Source organism: Phytophthora cinnamomi (genome assembly GCF_018691715.1).
Source record: "Phytophthora cinnamomi strain GKB4 chromosome Unknown Contig12, whole genome shotgun sequence".
Taxonomy (NCBI): domain Eukaryota; phylum Oomycota; class Peronosporomycetes; order Peronosporales; family Peronosporaceae; genus Phytophthora; species Phytophthora cinnamomi.
Genome location: NW_027150945.1, coordinates 176875 through 195318, shown reverse-complemented (window position 1 = coordinate 195318; position 18444 = coordinate 176875). Strand labels below are relative to the sequence as shown.

The 18444-nt window shown below is 52.0% G+C and overlaps 7 protein-coding genes across 7 annotated transcripts; 4 read left to right on the top strand and 3 right to left on the bottom strand.

Moving 5' to 3' along the window:
* Window positions 1-1154: 1154 nt before the first annotated feature.
* IUM83_13526 (Pol Polyprotein) lies at window positions 1155-2186 on the bottom strand (the record flags this gene model as incomplete). Its single annotated transcript, XM_067938205.1, has 1 exon — window positions 1155-2186. One exon carries the CDS (start codon window positions 2184-2186, stop codon window positions 1155-1157), a length of 1032 nt encoding a protein of 343 aa, XP_067797867.1.
* Window positions 2187-2294: 108 nt separating this feature from the next.
* On the bottom strand, window positions 2295-2681 carry IUM83_13525 (uncharacterized protein; the record flags this gene model as incomplete). The annotated part of the gene is made up of 1 exon (XM_067938204.1): window positions 2295-2681. One exon carries the CDS (start codon window positions 2679-2681, stop codon window positions 2295-2297), a length of 387 nt encoding a protein of 128 aa, XP_067797833.1.
* Window positions 2682-2711: 30 nt separating this feature from the next.
* Window positions 2712-3080, bottom strand: IUM83_13524 (uncharacterized protein; the record flags this gene model as incomplete). The annotated part of the gene is made up of 1 exon (XM_067938203.1): window positions 2712-3080. One exon carries the CDS (start codon window positions 3078-3080, stop codon window positions 2712-2714), a length of 369 nt encoding a protein of 122 aa, XP_067797877.1.
* A 4515-nt stretch (window positions 3081-7595) lies between these two features.
* On the top strand, window positions 7596-7844 carry IUM83_13523 (uncharacterized protein; the record flags this gene model as incomplete). Its single annotated transcript, XM_067938202.1, has 1 exon — window positions 7596-7844. One exon carries the CDS (start codon window positions 7596-7598, stop codon window positions 7842-7844), a length of 249 nt encoding a protein of 82 aa, XP_067797945.1.
* Window positions 7845-8305: 461 nt separating this feature from the next.
* Window positions 8306-9632, top strand: IUM83_13522 (tor signaling pathway regulator; the record flags this gene model as incomplete). Its single annotated transcript, XM_067938201.1, has 3 exons — window positions 8306-9151; window positions 9239-9390; window positions 9470-9632. 3 exons carry the CDS (start codon window positions 8306-8308, stop codon window positions 9630-9632), a joined length of 1161 nt encoding a protein of 386 aa, XP_067797832.1.
* Window positions 9633-11271: 1639 nt separating this feature from the next.
* Window positions 11272-11559, top strand: IUM83_13521 (ATP-binding Cassette (ABC) Superfamily; the record flags this gene model as incomplete). The annotated part of the gene is made up of 1 exon (XM_067938200.1): window positions 11272-11559. The coding sequence occupies one exon, from the start codon at window positions 11272-11274 to the stop codon at window positions 11557-11559; it is 288 nt and encodes a 95-aa protein (XP_067797866.1).
* Window positions 11560-12847: 1288 nt separating this feature from the next.
* IUM83_13520 (putative exocyst complex component) lies at window positions 12848-15958 on the top strand (the record flags this gene model as incomplete). Its single annotated transcript, XM_067938199.1, has 8 exons — window positions 12848-13282; window positions 13353-13834; window positions 13899-14016; window positions 14827-14916; window positions 14978-15064; window positions 15131-15216; window positions 15280-15514; window positions 15581-15958. The coding sequence occupies 8 exons, from the start codon at window positions 12848-12850 to the stop codon at window positions 15956-15958; spliced, it is 1911 nt and encodes a 636-aa protein (XP_067797830.1).
* Window positions 15959-18444: the final 2486 nt, after the last annotated feature.

Here is an 18444-nt window from a genome sequence, read left to right as displayed (position 1 = left end):
CCCTGCTGAAGGTCGAGGAATTCCGCCCTCGACCGGAACTCATTTTGTGGGGTCTCAAACGGTTGTCTGAGCTCCTCTTTTAATGTCTCGTACGTGCTAAAGCACGTAGAATCTGAGAGTCGGCGTCCGTACGCCCAACTCCTCGCCCGTCCGCCAAGACATGACATGGCGAACGCAACCTTTGACAACGGGTCGACGATACGTCGAGCCACAATGGCTGTGTCGAGTTCGACAAGCCATCGGAGGGGAGGCTCACCCTCTCTTCCCACGTAGTTGCTTACACTCCGTTTCAATGACTGAGCACGCGGTGTCGTCCCCGACGACGCCGTCGCTGAGGAAGCAGCATCGCGCTGCTCCTTCATGATGAACCCCAGAGCAACACCATGTTGCTCTGTCGGCGATAGCGTACGCAGCATCGTAGCTATCGCCGCCTCCCCAATGACTGTTGACAGTCGTTGGAGGGCTTCCCACTCTAGATCTGACAGGTGGGGGTAGTCCGCGCGTGCAACATGGGTTGCAGGCGTATTGGAGCTCTCCATGGGCACCTCCGTGCTCATGGGGTTCTCGGCTCCGCGTTCGTACAGGGTGTACGAACGTCACGTAGTCGGTTGTTGGACGGACTACAAAGTGCTACCAGGTGTAGTGGGTCTAACTTGACTCACTACTTTAGCTTACACGTTGCGCAACGTGTATGAGGAAGCGTAGGAGTTTATTAATAATTTGAATTAATTATACTTGAGTCCACAAGTATAATATAAATCAAATAAAACACCAAGTAGCTAGTTTAAGGTAAACTGAGTACTGTATTGTTTGTAAATTGATCTTCCTTCCAAAACTGCTAAAACTTTTTATCATCTATAAAAGGGGTTGACAGCGGCTGGCTGTCAGAGCCCCGCCAATATGCACGTCTCTAATTGGCAGAAAGATGCTGCTTTCTACCAATAGGATCTTTGGGTACTCATTGTGGTGGCCCACTTCAATGTATCCATTGGTGTGACTTACACCAAGGTGAGGAAGTATCTAAAACCTTTAACAGATATTTATCTGTTAAACCATAAGACAAATGTCATGCACATGTGACAGTTGTCACTTGTGACCGTTGTCATGCACAAGTGACTGTTGTCACTTGTGTGTGTAACCCAGTTACACTTAGCTTATGTGCAGGTCGAGCAAAAGTAGTCTCGTTTTGGGTCGAAGTTCGACAGTCCCATGTCCGTGACGGTGCATTCCTTAGCCAGATCCTGCATAATGCGGAAGTTAGGATGACCCATTCGTTTGCGCCATAATAGAACATTGTCAGACGTACCTGAGGTGGCCACATGGGCTTCTTGATCAGAGTCCGTTGGTTTAGCTTGGAACTGGTAGAGGGACTTGCCGTCTCCAGTCTTAGCTTCGAATTTGATGCGGTGAGCGAAGAACAGGACACACTTCTTGGCGTTGGGGAAGTTGATCTTGAAATCGCTCCCAATGGTTTGGCGAACCGAGATCAGGTTAAACTTCAGGTCGGGTGTGTATAGCACGTCATTGAAAGCGATGATCCGCTCCTTCCCCTTGATGTCCTTGATTTTCATTTCCACATTTCCAGTTCCCTTGATGGGAATCTGGTGATTTCCACCGACCGTGATGGCTTTTCCAGCAGTGGGCTTGAGTGTCTTGAACCACTTCGGGCTTGACGTTACATGACGGGTGCAGCCAGAGTCGACAGTCCACGTAGGATCATGATCAGACTCGAGGGCAGTGAGGCTCAGTTCTTCTGGTCCTTGGTTAAGGTCCAGCGTCGTGAATGCAACGATGCCATAGTCACTGTTGTCATCGTCGTCACGGTTTCGGCGGCCATGATACTTGTTGCGCTCTTGGAGTCTACCCTGGTTTCCATGGTTTCCATTGCGCGAGTCCTTGTTGTTGTTGCGGGACTGGTTTCCACTCTTGCCACTGTAGTTGCCCTTGTAGGGATGCTGGTGTTGCAGCGGCTGCTGGCGCTGCTGGGGTGGCTTCAGCTTGAAATTTGCTGGAAGCACCGTGCCCGCCTTGATTTGGCCATTGTAGAGGTGCAGCTGCAGGATGAAGCACTCAACCGTGTCGTGGTTGTCATGGTGGCAGTAAGTGCACTTGAGCGATGACACTAGGGCCGTATCCACCTTAGGTGGGGCTACCACGGGAACTTGTTCGAGTGCTGAGGCTGGCATGGCCGTTTCAGCACGGATCTCCCGAGATTCTGGGGTCCCTTGGTTGAGCACATAGCGGTTGCGAGCTAGTTCATTTTGAATCTTAGTCTCGTTTTTGCGCTTGAGATCTTAGTACGAGATGAACTTCCTGCTGCCTTTCCAGACCGCGAGTTCAGACTTCCAATCAGTCGGCAGAGCATGATACAAGTAGAGCGATTTCTGCTCGTCGCTGAGCACACTGTTCGTTGAATCAGCGGCTGCCGTCATGGCGCTCTCTAGGTCGAAGATGAAGTTTGCGAGGTCGCTTCCTTCTTCATACTTCAAAGCCATGAGGTACGACTGGATGTAGTACGGGTCGTCGTGTACGGCCGCACCCTCGTACTTGCTACAGAGCGTCTGGTAGATCTCGTACGCCGAAGTTTTCTCTTTGACCATGATGACGTATTGATCGCCGATGGTCCTGATAAGGAACGCCTTGGTCTTCGCTTCCATGAGGCGTAGCTTCCTGGAGCTCATTTGTTGACTCTTGGCCTTCAGCTTCTCAGCTCAGTCCAACACTTGGTGCTTTTGTGCAGTGAAGTACTGGATCACGGGAAGTTTTTCTTGCCCCATGTCCACATCGCCGTCGTCTCCAGCGGAACCATCCGACCTGCCATCAGAGGAGTCGCTCGATGAGGAGTCTTCTTGCAAGTCGGACTTGGACACGTCATGCTGCTCGGCGAGCGCTGGGTTGAGTTTTTCGTCCTGACCGAGGTCTACGTCGGAGTCACCAGCGTAGTCCGGTTGGGTGACGAAGCCGAGGAGATTCTTGCCGTCGAGCGCAGCGGTGACGCGGGTCTTCCAAACGACGAAGTTCCTGCCATTCAGGCGAGGAAAGTCATGGTCGTTCACGGGCGAGGCTTGCGTTGGGCTCATAACCTGTTAAGGTCTAGCTTAGGAGGGCGAGAACAGAGGAAAGCGCTTGAGGTCGAGGAGGTGAAAAGAGTTGTGTTTTAAAAAGTTAAGTTGTTGGTAGGAGGTTGTTGCCGCTGTCCACTCATCTAGATATGGGTACATTGTGTAGTATACACATATTAGTAACTATCATAGGTAGTCTATTTGATAGGTGGGATCGTGCGTGCGATTGGACTTTCACAGGTAGGCTTGAGTCCAACGCCGACAGGGAACCTTCAGTCGCCACGAGCAAAAAAGAGATTGTGGAGTTGCGCCTTCGCAGAAACCCGCAAATAGTCCTGACACAAACCCGTCGCTTCCGGATAGCGGTGGCGTTGGGTACTTTTCCCCGATTCTTGAGTAGCGTATTTCAGACGGCTTGGGGCAATAAATGAAGCGGAAGCGTCAAAAGTGTTCTTTCTTGACGTTACGTCTCTGGGGTGTGCGGTGATTATCGTGACCGCCGCTTCCTTGGGTTTGCGTGGCGTTATCGGGTCTATTCGGTCTTGTGTGCGACGGCTGTCAGGCCAGCAAATTCTTCGCCGGGCGTGCGGCATCGGGCGCGCTGCGACAGCATCCTTTATTTTGTCCCTCCTATTGGGCACGAGGCTGAGTGGGGTGAGTACCCGAATCCAGCAAGCGCCTTGGGGGGGGGGGGTTCCTTTCAGCTCTTCTTGCCGGTGCTTGGTGGTCCTTGAGACACGAGGGAAGGAGATCCGGTTGCGTGCAACAAAGAAAATTTGGGACTGAGTTTTACCCTATCTTATGCTGTCGATTGACTACCTTGAAGCTTGCCAAGCTTCGGTTCCATGCCTAACGTTACCTGTCGTGTCTCCTATCGTCAACCTGGTTTATAACTCCTGGATCGGGGTCGTGGATCGGTGTCCTCGATCTTGGGCCGCTTGATCGGACTGTCAGAGACAGGTCCTGGTCCACCCGGCAACCCAGCCTACTCAGATCTAAGCCGCCGCCTCTTACCCGGAACCTTCGTCTTGGACCGCGGTCGTCTTCTTCCGTCACCTGTGCGCCATCATCTCGTCGGTGCACTGCCATTCACCTTCGTCCCAGAGGCCACTCTACCGCAAAATCGACAAACTCACACTTCGAAGAGCGCAAAATATCTTTGTCGCGAATATTGTTTCCAAAGCAGAAAGTTTATTGATGACAGAAATCAAAGACCAAAAGCAGTGCTGGTTACGTGAGGTCTACAATGCCCTCTCCTACGTGTTTCTCATCGCATCGGCTTATTCAAATTATTGTGGACTGTTAGCTCATGACGCGTGCCACGGGTAGCTATATCGCCAGGACCAGCCCTCAATCTCTCATATGCTGCGAGGCACACAGCAAACCAGGGTATTGGTCATGCATCTAAACGCCCCAGATGTTGAAGCTCCACTGCATCTCGGACTTGACTGTAATCAGACCACACCGCCGTATCATCAAATCCACATGCCTATTGCATACATAAAATCATGTTCTTGTCACCTTGCTTCTCTCTTGAGAGCGGATGCCACTCAAATTCAAGTCCAGTTGCTGCCATCGATGCTGGCTGATGACATGTGTCCTGATTTGCATCTGCCTACTTACCAGCGGAGCTCTCAGCAATGTATAGGGTGTGGGGTTTTGCGTTTTTAGGTTTTGCAAATTCTGGATTTGCTCAATAGAACTCAGCTACTCCGAACACTACGTAGTCCACATTGTAATCGATAGCACTTGCTGGTCCACACCAACTCCGCCGTCCTCGTCGACCCTACGCGACCGTCTGATCCGCTGTCTGATAAGGGATTAGTAGTACTTGCCAAAATAGTTTCCGACAGTACTACTACTACCGTATTGTGCGATATTCACTACTACCTATAGTAGTAATTCGCTGAATTCAACATACTACTATAGTACTCCAAGAGTACTACTGGCGAGTTGACAACCACGACTCCCATCCTGCAATTCTAGATTGACTGGTTCTCGTTTCATCGCCCGGGGAAGATCACCATTCCTGAAACCGTGTCATAACCCGACAAACGATGTATGGGCTGCGCTGTGAACGGTTGCCAGGAGGGCGACGAGATCAAACGAGGTCCATGTAGTGTATATTCCAAGCTCATACACCATACAATATGGGGCACACCGATAGCACATAATATGCGCTTTCGGTGTGTTTGAAGGTTCAAATTCGGCACTCAACAAGAGGTACGATGCGAATATTCTCTAGCGTTATTACTGCTGTTCGTTCTCACACTACGACTCGTAGATTTTGCAGTCTGAATTGTGTTCAGGTGGTCTATCCAGACGTTGAAATCACCGCCCCAGCAGCATCCTTCTCTGCCAAAAAAATCTCGATCCCCCTACACCATTAAGTGCGCCGTCTAGCAGTATCTGGACTCCGACTACGTACCTTCGCCAAACCTTGCCGAGGAGACGTACTGATGTGGTTTCACGATGCAGGTGAGAATCGACTCCCTTCTATTGTTCTGCTACCATGCATGCACCTCGGCAATATATCGTCATCGGGGTTTCAGGAGCGAGTGTTCTCCACGGGGGGATTGTGACGGAGCCTCTTCGAGCCCGCACGGATAGCAGACGCGCAGAGAAACAACTACTACTCAGGCACAACAGGGACGAGATCGCGAAGCAGGACGCGCGCAAAGGTGAGCAGCCGTGGGTAGTAGTGGAGTAGTAATGATATTACTATTACTACTACCCTTTTTAAAATCTCTACATGTACAAGTATAGTAGGACCACCCTTTAGAGTACTGGGTAGTACCGGTAATACTACGCACTTTTTACCGCTACCATTAATCCCTGGTCGTATGCCCGTTCTCGATCGAAGAACGAAACCCAGTCATGACGTTGCTATCCATGAACTCTCTCATACGGTAGCCACGCAGGCCAATGATTTCCGGTCGTTCGTCATCGACCAGTTGCAGCACCAGCAATCGACAAAATTGAGGGTGCTCCTTTGTGTGATCGGATGAATGCGTTCTTTCTGAAAAATTGCTGCTTCTTAACAGTAAAAAAAACGTTTTGAAACCAAGTCTAACAATAGGTTCTGCGAGCGTAATTCATCATTTTGCGGGCATGATGAAGAAGGTTTTGTTGCAAGATGACACAACTGAGCGTATTTTGCTATTGGTTAGAGTGATTTGGTATTCCTTGGTTTCATATCCTAGTACATCCCTGTAGTTTCTATCCTCTTCAACTGTAACAAATATTTTATAAAATCTGTGGAAAACATTACAACATTTTTGTAAAAATAACTTCATTTATAAATAATTTATCATGTTATGATTAATGTATACTAACAATATAAAATTTCTACCCACCATTCGTCACATAGTATTACAGCCAGGGACTGGGAGTAAAACAAATCTCAGTACTACACACTACTAATAGCAGAGTACTAATACAGATACTATTAGTATAAGTTCCAAGTATAGTCGTTAGTTCTAAAAAAAACTTAGATGGAAAAAATCTCGATATCAGTACTAACAAAATTACTAAACATCCTACTAAATTCCAGGGTCAACACCTTCGAAGGACGCGCACAATGGGTCATCTCTATGCGCAGTTTTTGCAGTCCAGGGTGCGTTCTAACCCTCAGGAATAACGATCAACCAGACGGTCGGTCGTTCCCAACAAGCAGTTAAGGGATATCTGTGACAATTCATGGCACGGAGGTGGGTGAAGCTGCTCTCGTGAAATCTGACAACCTTGCTCAAGCAACAGCGAGTCGTAAATCTGGTGTTGGGATTCCGGCTGATATTGGCCATTACAAACCCTCCCGAGCTCGGGACGTCCGTTCCTCCTCAACAGCTTTTCAAGAGTCTTTTCGACAGGTTCGTTTGTAATGATCCCTCTCCCCACACGCACGAGAAATGAGCGAGCCCAGAGCCAGCTAATTCTTCATCACAACGACGAAGAGATTGAGCGGGTGAGGAAATGCGAGCGGAATCTTTGGTAAGGCAATTTTAATATTACTATTAGTAACTATTTTATTGATATTACATTTTCACGCACTCAATTAGTAATATTAATACAGTAAGTAAAGCAAAATCGTCTCCTAAATGATTAAATTATTTAATGGGCGAAATTGACATTACTACCAATGCTGACCAACGGCTTTTATGTGGCTTACACCGGCGCCAGAGTACAGTGCTTCCCCTCGATATGACCGCGTGATTTAGGTTTTTCCACACTGGTATCCAATCATGGAGGAACTATCTGGTTCAAAAACTGTATTAATTTGGCACCATCATTAACAAAAATATCAGGGTATTGAAAGTAGTGGCGGACGTAACGAGGGGAACCACTGTACTTGACGTCGCGTAACCCGAGGTACGAAAAGTAGGTACAGTGTACCCGGGTTACGCATCGTGCGGCTGAGGGAGGTTGCGACTCCTTGTCTTTGTCTCCTTCCGTTGGTGCCCCCCACCCTCCGAGGCGCTCCAGTGAAGAAAAGAAGCTCCAGGCGTGAAGTTCGTTCCCTCCCTGTTCTCTAAGATGCTCGCCCGCCAGACCGCTCGCCTCGCCGCCGGCGCCCAGCGCCGCGCCTACTCCGGCCTCGTGAACAAGGAGAGCCACATCGCCGCCGACCAGAAGCTGTTCGCCACGGTCAAGCGCCCCACCTACATCAAGCGCGACTCGGACGGCCCGCTGCTCACCGCCATGTTCGTCGGCCTGAGCATCGGCTTCGTGCAGATCTTCCGCGGCGAGTTCTGCATGGCCACGGGCTCCGGCAAGAAGGAGTAAGCCAAGCGCCCGTACGCCCAGGGAGGCAGGCGACCTACCGTATTGCAAGCGATCATCTCGTCGCTGAGGGCTCGCAACAGGTGGTCAAGCTGTGTTGACTGACGACGGACGCCGCTCGTAGACGCTCGACGCCTCCCCTACAGTAAGCGCGAAGCTAAATTCCACTCGCCAGAATTGAAGAAAGTTTGTCCATTGCGTCATCCTTTTTACAAGTCCCCCCCCCCCACACACACACACACACACACACTATTGCATCACCTCATCTTCTGCCTATACACCCAGCGCTACGTGGTAGATCACCACCATTGTGGTTTCCCTCGAGCACTTACGAAGACCTGGTCGAGCAGCCACCTCCATTATTACCACATGTACAATTTCGTGTTCTAGACACCAACTCCGTGTGGTCCACGTCACGGACCAGAGCTTGGTGGTCATCTTCACTGCCCACATCTTCATCGGCTATGGCGTCTCCGTCGTCTTCTTCCGCGCCGCTGCCCGACCGCGTGAGCTACGTGGAGGCGCACCGCCTGTTCATGGCGCTGGAGAGCCCCAGCGCGGCCGTGTCGGAGCCCAACTCGCAGGCCTTCCAGGACGAGCTCTCGCGCGCCCTGCACTACCTGAAGCAGGGCGTGGCGCAGCGGCAGCAAGACGGCATGCTGTCGGCCAACGAGCGCTTCTTCGAGCTGCACAACACGCAGCTGTACGCCTTCTGCCTCGAGTACTACCTAGGTATGCTCACGCCCAAGCAGAGCTTCTTCCAACAGCAGCCCAAGGACGAGCGAGGGCAGCGCCAGGGCCCCTCGGACCACACGCGCAACGTCGTGTTCCGCATCAAGTTCCTGCGCGAGGCCGACGTCTTCCTCACCGAGTTCTTGGACCGCGCCGAGCGCGGCGGCATCCTCACCGAGCAGAAGCGCCGCGAGCAGTACGAGCGCGTGGAGAGCAAGCAGTTCTCGCTCTCGAGGGACGACAAGGTGCAGCGTTTCCAGCTGCAGCGCGACATGGAGAAGAAGCTGCAGGCGGTGCAGAAGCGCCGCGAGGAGAGGGGCGACGCCCACGTGGGTGGCGCCAAGAACGAGGACGCGGACGAGCTAGACGAGGACGACGACGACGTCGAGGACCTCGAGCGCGAGCAGCTCATGACCTTCATCCAGTTGTCCGTGCTCAAGTGCATGGAGGAGCAGGCCTCCATCAACCAGGAAAAGGACATGCTCGAGACCATGCTCAAGATGAACGCGTCCAGCGAGAAGCAGGACCTCTTCTCCGAGGCGCACCGACCCCCGCCGCCGCCGCAAGGGCAGGGAATTGTACGGGCGGCGCTACAGAAGATTGGAAGTGTTGGGTTCTATGTGGATGTTGAAGTTTTGACTGTTTGGTGTGTGTTGCGAATGCAGGAGGTGACACGAATCAACCCGCAAATGGAAATGCGGCGCGAAACGATCCGCTCAGGCGTGTTCAAGCCTGGACACCGGCTGCCGACCATGTCGCTGGAGGAGTACGCGGACCGGGAGCTTGCGGACGCCCAGGAGCGTCAGAAAAGAGAGCAGTGCGTTGAGTTTTACTTTATTTCTGCTTCAAGAGTTATTTTTAACGGTGTGTGCCACAACTTGGTGCTGCGGAAGCAGGGAGGCGCCGCAGGGACCGCGTCGGTATGACCAGCTAGTGGAAGACGGTGACGAGGACGATGAAGCATTAGTCGAGGAAGCGACATACAAGGACCGCTCTTGGGACGACTGGAAGGACGCGAATGAGAAGGGTATTGGTAACAAGAAGGGGTCGCAGTTCTAGGGTTGGCGGCCAAGCAATACTAACCTTGATCTTCAGACAGTTTTCATTGAATTGTTTAAAATGCTGTAGGGATGGGTGATGAGCTGTTTTTAAAGCTTAAAATGTCGTTGTATGTAGATGCTTCATTTAACAAGGTGGCTCGTCATTGTCGTTACGTAGTGTACACTACGCGGTGTACAGTAGCTGCCCCACCCGCGCGTGCTTCATGGTTCCCATTCGGCTCTAACGCGTGACAAAGCTAGATATCGACAGTAACCGATACAAAGTCAAGCAGGAAATCGTAGCGAGGGCGACGCGCAGCCGATTCTGAACGTGGACAACGTACTGTGGGCTGGCTTTGGGATCAACAATTGGATCACACCTCTCCAGATCATCATCGTGGTGTACATGTTGTTCGACATCATCGGCCTCGCAGCATTTGCAGAACTCGCAGTCATCGATGTTTCGATGTTGTCGAGCTTTCGCATTGCCAGGTGCTGGTGGAAAGTGGGAAGTTTGCGGCTACTCGCCACAATGTTACGTTGTCGCAGCGCTCATACACGCTGCCAGTATCTCCGCGCTCAGCCAAGGACGACATGAAGACAGCAACACTATCCAGGACAAGGGTGCCGGTCGACTGATCGACGACGAGGAGCGCGAGGAAGGTCGCGTGTCCAAGGCGATTTTCTTGGACTACTTGAAGGAGTGAAGGTTTGCGTCTTTCTCTTCGCGGTGCAGACGCCAGACGCTGTGGCTGGTTTTCCGGATCGGAAGTGACTTGTTGCTGAGCCACTGGACTGGGCAGAAGGATGGTTCTTACAACCAAGACGAAGCAGCTTACAACATCAGAGTATACGCGTCGTTGGGAACCGGTGCTGCTATCATGGTGTGCCCGCTACTGTCACGGTGTGCCAGCTTGCTATTGCTATGTATATGGTGAACTTCTTGGGCACTCTAATCACCCCACCGATTTGGATGTACGTGAATGTCGCCAACTTCCTTCTCGCTCCTTCTCTGGGGATTTCGCGCTTATGGAAAGTCTCGTCTTCTCCCGTACTGAGCCACGATTCTTAGTCGGAGGAACGTGTAGTCGTCATTCGTGCATTCGTTCAGGATACTATTCGGCGTATGGTCACCGAGAACTTCATTCTCAACGACATGAACAGCAGGTGCTGGTTCGCATCAACAGTTTCACAGCAATGGTTCCAGGGCCGTATGCAGCTCACTGGCTGTGGCGTCATCATCGTTGTAGTTTCCGGGCTGGTGCATCTGCGGGATTACCTGTCTTCCGGTCTCGTGGGGCTGGCATTCACGTTCGTTCTCAGTGTCGACGGTGGTCTCGCCCGTCTTGTGCAGTCGTGGTCTTGGCTGGAAATTCAAATGGTCAGCCCGAGCGTATCCTCGAGTTTGGGTCAATCCCCTCAGGGAAAAGCCACGGGCAACTTGTGATCGAGCCCGAAGCTACATGGCTCTGCTCCTCCACCGTGGAGTTCCAGGATGTCGTCTTCAGCTACAAACAAGATGATCAACCAGTGCTCAAAGATGCCTCCTTTGAAATCCGCAATAAGGAAAAGATCGGAATCGTTGGACTCACCGGCGCCGGCAAGACCAGTTTCACTATGGCGCTCTTCCGCATCATCCGTCCGTATCCTCATCGACAATGTGCACGTTGCGTTCGAACCTGTCCATCATCCCGCAGTCACCTATGATGTTCCAGGGTTCGCTACGCGCGTACATGAGCCTGTTCGACGAGTTCACGGGCGTCGAGATCTGGAGCGCGCTGGAGAAGGTGGGCATGAAGACGCAGGTGTCGGCGCTGGAGGGTCAGCTGGTGTACGAAAATGGCGAGAACTTCAGCGTGGGCAAGCAGCAGTTACTGTATATGCGCTCGCGCGCTGCTGACCCGGAGTTGCCATTGACGCGACGGAGAAGAAGCTGCAGAAGATGATCAATCGCGATTTCGAGGACGATCGCTCATCGACTGGGCACGGTGCTGAACGGGACCGCGTCATGGTCGTTAGCGACGTGGAATTCGACAGTCTTGGCAACGAAGAATGGGAGCGGCGTATTCTACGAGCTAGCGAGAGAGGGAGGGTGCCTAGAGAAGTTTCTCCAAGTCAACCGACTTGAGGTTGACTTGAGAATGTTCAACATTCAAGCCGGTAATGCTGAATCCTGAAGTGCATTACGTGTTATCGTGAATTCTTATTGATTATGCAGTGACGATACGATTGCGTTTGTGGACAAAGCTCACGAGTTGTGACTCAAGGTCAAAACTGCATTTTCGGCCAGACACTCACACCAGCTGAAGAAGAGGGATCTGCACACCCACTCGACCCCATGACATCTTCCAGCAACCGACAGTGCAGTGTTCGTGGGTGCAGCAAGCGAGCCCAGACCCGCAGACTATGCAAAGCTCACGGAGGTGGAGTGCGCTGTCGCGCCTCGGACTGCAACAAGTTAGCACAAACGCGGGGTCTGTGCGTTGCGCATGGGGGCGGTCGCCGATGCTCCTACGAAGGATGCCAGAAACTTGGGCAGTACACGGGCTTTTGCCTATCACACGGGGGTGGTCGACGCTGTCGCGTCCCCAACTGCGAGAAATTCGTGCAGATGCGAGGCTACTGCAAGACCCACGGAAAGCAATTCCTGCCGACACCCAATGCTACGGAGCGTTTGGTAGCGACAACCGACTGTCCAGTGCGTTCCCCTTTCAAGTTATCCGTCGATTTCATCTTGAATCCGATAAGGCCGACCAACATACAGGGCAAGCGAATTGATACGACAACGTTCGAGAGAGTCTGCCGACGACGGTGCCCCCAGAAAGCGTAGCCCCGCGTGCCTTACGTATTGAGGACCCTGCAGCCGGCTGTACGCGATCGTTTTTCTCGAGCCTGGTGCCTGGTGGATGGCGCAACTGCCCAATACTAGCAGTTGTACATGTGATGTCAGCAGTCACAAGCAAGGGCGTAGTCTACCCCCACCATCCATATTTCGGTTGTGAGTGTCGATCAATACTTCGAGTAGCTTTCAACAAGATCAAATTGTGTTATGTTGATCTGTATGTTCGTTCTTGAGTTAACCCCAGCTGCGTTTGTGGGCTGTGGTGGTTGCAGTCATACCATCTCACCATGCCATTAATAAGAGTCTATAAACGGGTTTGACAACATGAATACAGCATATATACTAGTATATAAGTGGGGTCAGCAAGATCTTCGTTGAAGTTTCCTTTCTGCATGACGGGGCGCGGCGACGGCAACGAGGCCCCCAGCGCTTGGTCATGGATAATGGCGTCTGACGCGCATGGACCCAGTGTCTCCGGCCCGAGTGCGGAGCTGGAGAAGCTGCTGGCAGCTGCCGCCGACTCGGGCCGCTCGCAGGCGAGCGCCTACAACGCCGAGACGATGGTGGACGAGCTGCTGAGCAGCACGTGGGAGCCGATGGACCCAACTTCAGACAATTCCAGCAAGGGCAGTGTGGTACGTCACGCCTCCTTCTCCCAGCAAACCTCGTCCCTAAACGCGCTCCAGAGCGTGTTGACGGAATCAATCGACCGCCTCGTGCAGCACCGCAAACTCGTGTCGAACCGCATCGCAGAGCTGGAGCAGGACAGTCGACGGGTGAGCAGCAAGTTCCAAGAGGGGCTCGTGAAGCCTGATTTGCTATTAAATGTACGAGTTTGGGAGGTCGTGCTTCTAGAAGGGGTGAAAGTTCTAAGGCTGACGCATATTATCTTTTTAGGACATTTGCGCGCAGATGGAGGACTTGGAGGAGAGATTCACGAAAGTGAGTTCATCGGCAGTGCTGATTGGAGATAAATTGTCGGGGTTGGATGGGGAGCGCTCGAGAGTTTTGGAGACGGACGAGCTCATGGAGGCGTTGCTGGCGCTGAACGACCCTAGCAGCAAATTGACCAAGTCCAGCAACAGACTTTTCAACATTCTGCACGATCCGAACCAGCTGCACGAGGCGTCACGGATTGTCAAGAAAATGAGCGTGTTCTCATCCGAGCTTTCGTCCCCCGAGATTGCCTACGCTGTGGCTGAAATTGAGAGGTTGAGCCAGACGACGGAGAATGAGTTGTTGAATGAGTTTACCAGCGAGCAGCAGAAGGGAAACACGGCGGGAATGCGCAATTGCGCCGAGTCACTAATCGAGTATAACGACAAGGAGAAGGTGGCAGATCGATACGTGTGGAACGTTATGTGCGACAGGCTTGCCAAGTACGTTTCATTCCCTTCATATACGCCTACTACGGTTCCCTAAGTTTCCGCTAATGTACTGCAGGGCCGCGGAACCTGCTGTTTCGTCGTTAGACCCCATCGAGGACCTGGATGCACTCTTCACGAAAATACTTACTATCTGCACGGAGCAATTCCCCGTGGTTGACAATGTTTTCCCAAATGTAGCGTGCGACTCTATCCGCGAACTTTTGGTTGAACGTCTTTTCAATGATCCTGCGTTCGGAATTTTATCGTTCTTGGACCAATTTCTCAACACCAGACGCTACACGGAACCATTGAGTTTATCGCCTGTTCCAAATGCTACGGATTCCTCCTCACCCGCAGCAGATTCTGAATCGAGTTTGTCGGCGAGCATGCAAAGCAACCGAAGATACGTGAAATTGCTCTGTGCTGCGTACGAAAAAACGTGTGCAATGGTGTCCGAAATTGAAGCTATTGAACACACAAATCAAGCTGAAACTAATATGCGAGAAGTGCTTTCGAACCAAGATTCCGGCAGAATTGACGATGTTGCGAGGGGACCCATGTCTGCAACCGACAATGTCGACAATGAGCGAATCCATACGTTTCTCAATCTGCAAATGCACTCCTTGTTCGGAAACCATCGAGAAAAATACTTGAGGACTGAGTTGGAATTACTGCAAGGCCAATTCAAGGACATTTTCTCAGCAGTGCAATTTCCCAAGCCACCCGTCGTCTCAAAATCCAAAGGAGGCACTTCTAAATCGAAAACCTCAGCTGCATCGGCTGCACCAACTACATCCACACCGTCGCCATCAGGTTCTTCCACCCAATTGGTGTCGTCGTCGTCAACAACCTCAATCTCTTCCTCTACCCTCGAAAAAGATGGCGGCACTCTGCAGTTGGAAACAACTTTAGTTTTCTTCGAGAGCCTTCGAGGACTTGTGGAAGATGATGATATCCCTGCTAAATATGCTGAAGTGATGGATGAAGCCATTGAACGGTGTAAGATTATTTTGAAAGACTCGGAGCTACGTGGAGAGTTGGTGACGAGGATATTCACGTCCTTTGTTACCTCATTTGGAGATGAATACTTAAGCGTACGTTATCTATCGAGCTTGATCTCCCTTCATACTGACTTACTGGAACTATTCATCCCAGAAAATTACGACACTTGCGCGAGAAATCATACAAGACCAGCGCCTAATAGCACCTGAGTCTGCTTTGCAGTATTTCATTGTCACAGAGGTGGGGTTTATCTAGCCGCCCCTCAGATTAACAGTGCTGACGTTTTTCATGATATACAACTGACAGGCTCTATTCAAGCGTATTGATTTCCTTGACGAGCAATTCGAAGCGCGGATTGCCCCTTCACAGGAAGACTCGCCAACCCAGCTGACGTACGTTGCGATGTCTAGTTTATATTGTATCTGTAACTGACTGGGATGCTTTTTCGTCCCCAGAATTTGTCAGGAGAGCAAAAGGAAGTGTCTCGATAAGCTTGAGCGCTCTATTGCTGCAAGTCTCCAGCAGGCTCTAACTGTCATTGAGAAAACGATTGGTCAAATTCTGACGGTAAACCAAGGTAAAGGAGACTTTCTTGGAGGGCAAGCGAGTATGTCGCTATCGTCATCTAAGGCATGCCAAAAGTGCACCGAGTACCTGCAACCACTCGTTCAAACACTCTGCCGCGTCTTGGTAAGTCCCGCCTAATATGCACGCAAATGGTGGCACCATGTAATTGTTTAACTCGCTTTGTGGCAGGTTGAGGAGAATTGCGACCGATTCCTTGTTGCTCTTGCGCAATCCTTCAAAGAGCTGTATCTCCAGCACCTACGCAAGTTCCGCTTCGACCCCGACGGTGCTTGCATGCTATTACGCGATGTCAGCGAGTATCGCCAAGCTTTTCGATCTCCGTCGCTTCCAACTGCAGTCGACGACATTTTCGATCTTTTGCACGAGATAGCGAACGTGTTTGCGCTTCCACCAGAGAACCTAGGCGGGTTTGTTCGTGAAGGGAAACTAGCAACACTGAACAAGCAAACGTTGCAGCATATCGTGAAACGCCGTTGGGACTACAAGACGAATGCTGAAAAGATTGCTGCTTCATTGAAGGACGCAAAGGACGAGAAGTCGACGTAGCGAATCTTGTACTTTCGAGTGCTAATTAGGTTTGAGTCATTGCTAAGTAGCACTCCAAGGCCTCTCAAAATTAGATATTGTGTGAAGGGAAAGTGCAAAATGCCTAATCCTATTTTTTCAAAATACCTAATTGGGGACATGCCCTAGCTCGTAGTCTATTCGCGTCGCGCTGCCTGTGCATTCCACCTTTCGGCGCTCTCCACCTCCTAGCACGAATGGGGAAGACAAAAGGATCAAGGCGAGGGTCTAAGAAGGGAGCTCGTGGAGACCAACAGACCGCACCACAGCCTAAAGTCACTGGTGCAAACCACTGTGTCAACACCGCCCTTGTGCAAACTAAAATCACCCCTCTGGAGCAGCGACAAAAATGGATCGGCTGAGCTTGGCCTTCAGCCTTTGAGTGCAAGTGTTGCTGATGGTAAAATTATCGGGGCGTGGTGCAAATTCTGTCAAGCGTTTGGCCGCAAAATTGCACCAGCTGAAGAGCGCACTGCATTTACGAGGCTGACTGAGAAAAAACCGCGCCCCAAGACCACAAATGTGGTGAAGCGATTTCTGATTCCACACTAAGGTACATAATTCGGTGACCAGAGCCAGTCCGGTCCAAGTTTGTACACGGGACACCGACCCGGGTAGTTTCGCCAAAGAGGTCGGCGAGCTAAAGGGTCGGTCAGCGAAGTGACTTAGTTTTAGTATGGGAGAGGCCGTAACAGCCCATTTTCATTAGATATTTGTATAGGGACCTTAGGGGGGGGGGAGGTTGAGCCCCGCAAAGCAAACATAAAAACAGAGTGGAATTTTCGGGGTCCAACACAAGCGGCACGCGGCGACTCTTCGAGGTACAACCATCCCCGTAGGACTAGATCATGCCCACCGCTGAGATCGGCTTACCGAAGTGACGGAAGTGATCTCGGCCACCCGGCAAGTCCAAGAAGCGTGTGGTGGTTTCTGGACATCTTCCCCCAGGGCAAGGAGCTTGTCGGACGTACGAGCGCAGGTTTTCGGCCCGCCAGCGAATTAAGGTCGGTGCGGCTTTGCACCGACGGCCCGTCAAGGCGAAAGCCGCCGTCCATCCTTTGGTGGAGGGCACGGATTCAAGGAGGAGAAGGAGAAGAAGAGGTGGACGAAGTAAGGGGAGCATGCTGTGTGCTCGTGGCACGGCTCCTGGAAGGGCTTGGCAGGTGTCTGGGAAGGAGCCACTACACCGCTGTAAACGGACTGGGCGATCTTCGGATCACCGACAAGCCTACGCTAGACGATCGTAGGTGCTGTTGGTGTGGGAGTGGGAAGCTAACGATTTTGGCACGTCTGGTACACCACAACTGGTGCCGCGACCCGGGAACAGGGTGGTTGTGGCATTTTGGTTTTAGGTACCTTACAAGTCAACGAGCAAACAAGTGAAGATGGTCAAGACGCCGACAAGCGCGCGAAGCGGGACTCCAGTGACGGCTGGTGGAAGGTCAAGAGCGCGGCCGAGACGTGCGGACGCGACGGGCGACGGCCAGCACGCCGTGCTCTGTGAAGTTCAACCAAGTCGACGATCGTGGCCATGGAAGTGGGGTTGACGATGATGGAAGTGAAGATGAAGTGAAAATGAAGGGCTCAGTGCCGATGCTGGATGATGAGGAGGTCGACGAATTAACAGTGGTCGTCGGAAAATCGGGTACACCGCGCCCGATTGCCCGCCGACTGGATGCCGAGCTCGACGAACTTACTCCAGCTCGCAATCTGGCGCCCGACGAGCGGCCGACCACAGGAAGTCGGGCGCCGGTGAAAGGAGATACTCCGAATGCGTACAAGATACTGGGAAAAATCAGTCGGTCAATGACCGCCACCAGCGCGTGGGTGATGTTGTTCGCGCAAAAGGAAGTCGGTGGAGCCAAATGGGTGACGCTCGAGAAGGAGTTGGCCGCGGCAATCGACAGTACCAGCCTGACTCATCTCGGCGAGCAAACGAAGCGGTTGCTGGAGGCGATGGGCTTTGAGTGCGCTGCAGTGCCGTCCAAGGTTGCACTGGCTGTGTGGGACCTCAGCGAAGTTAGTTCGGAGCTCCCTAAGTGGAAGCGGAAACTGAAGGATGCGTTCGGCGTACGTGGAACGTCGACGGTGCGGAAACTCGGCGATGTCGATCCAAGTACGGTCCCACTGCCGACGACGCCGAAGAAATCGTCGATGGATCCTCTTCTGCGAACCCCCGACACGAAGCGAAACGTCTTCCGCGAGACCACCGACTCGCCATACTTTATGGACTCGCACATGGTCACGCCAAAGTAGGATCGCGGGCGTCGACGAATTGCACCAGCGGGTTCCATTGGAGACGATGACGACAATGATTTCGATGACGAGCCCGAATATGCGGACCCGTGCGAGGACCTGGCAGCACAAGTCAGAAGATCATACCAGCGAGAGGATGAAGACGGAACTCAGCGAATTAAGCTGACGCATCATATCTCGCTCAGCATGCTGTCGAAGTTCTCCGGGACCCG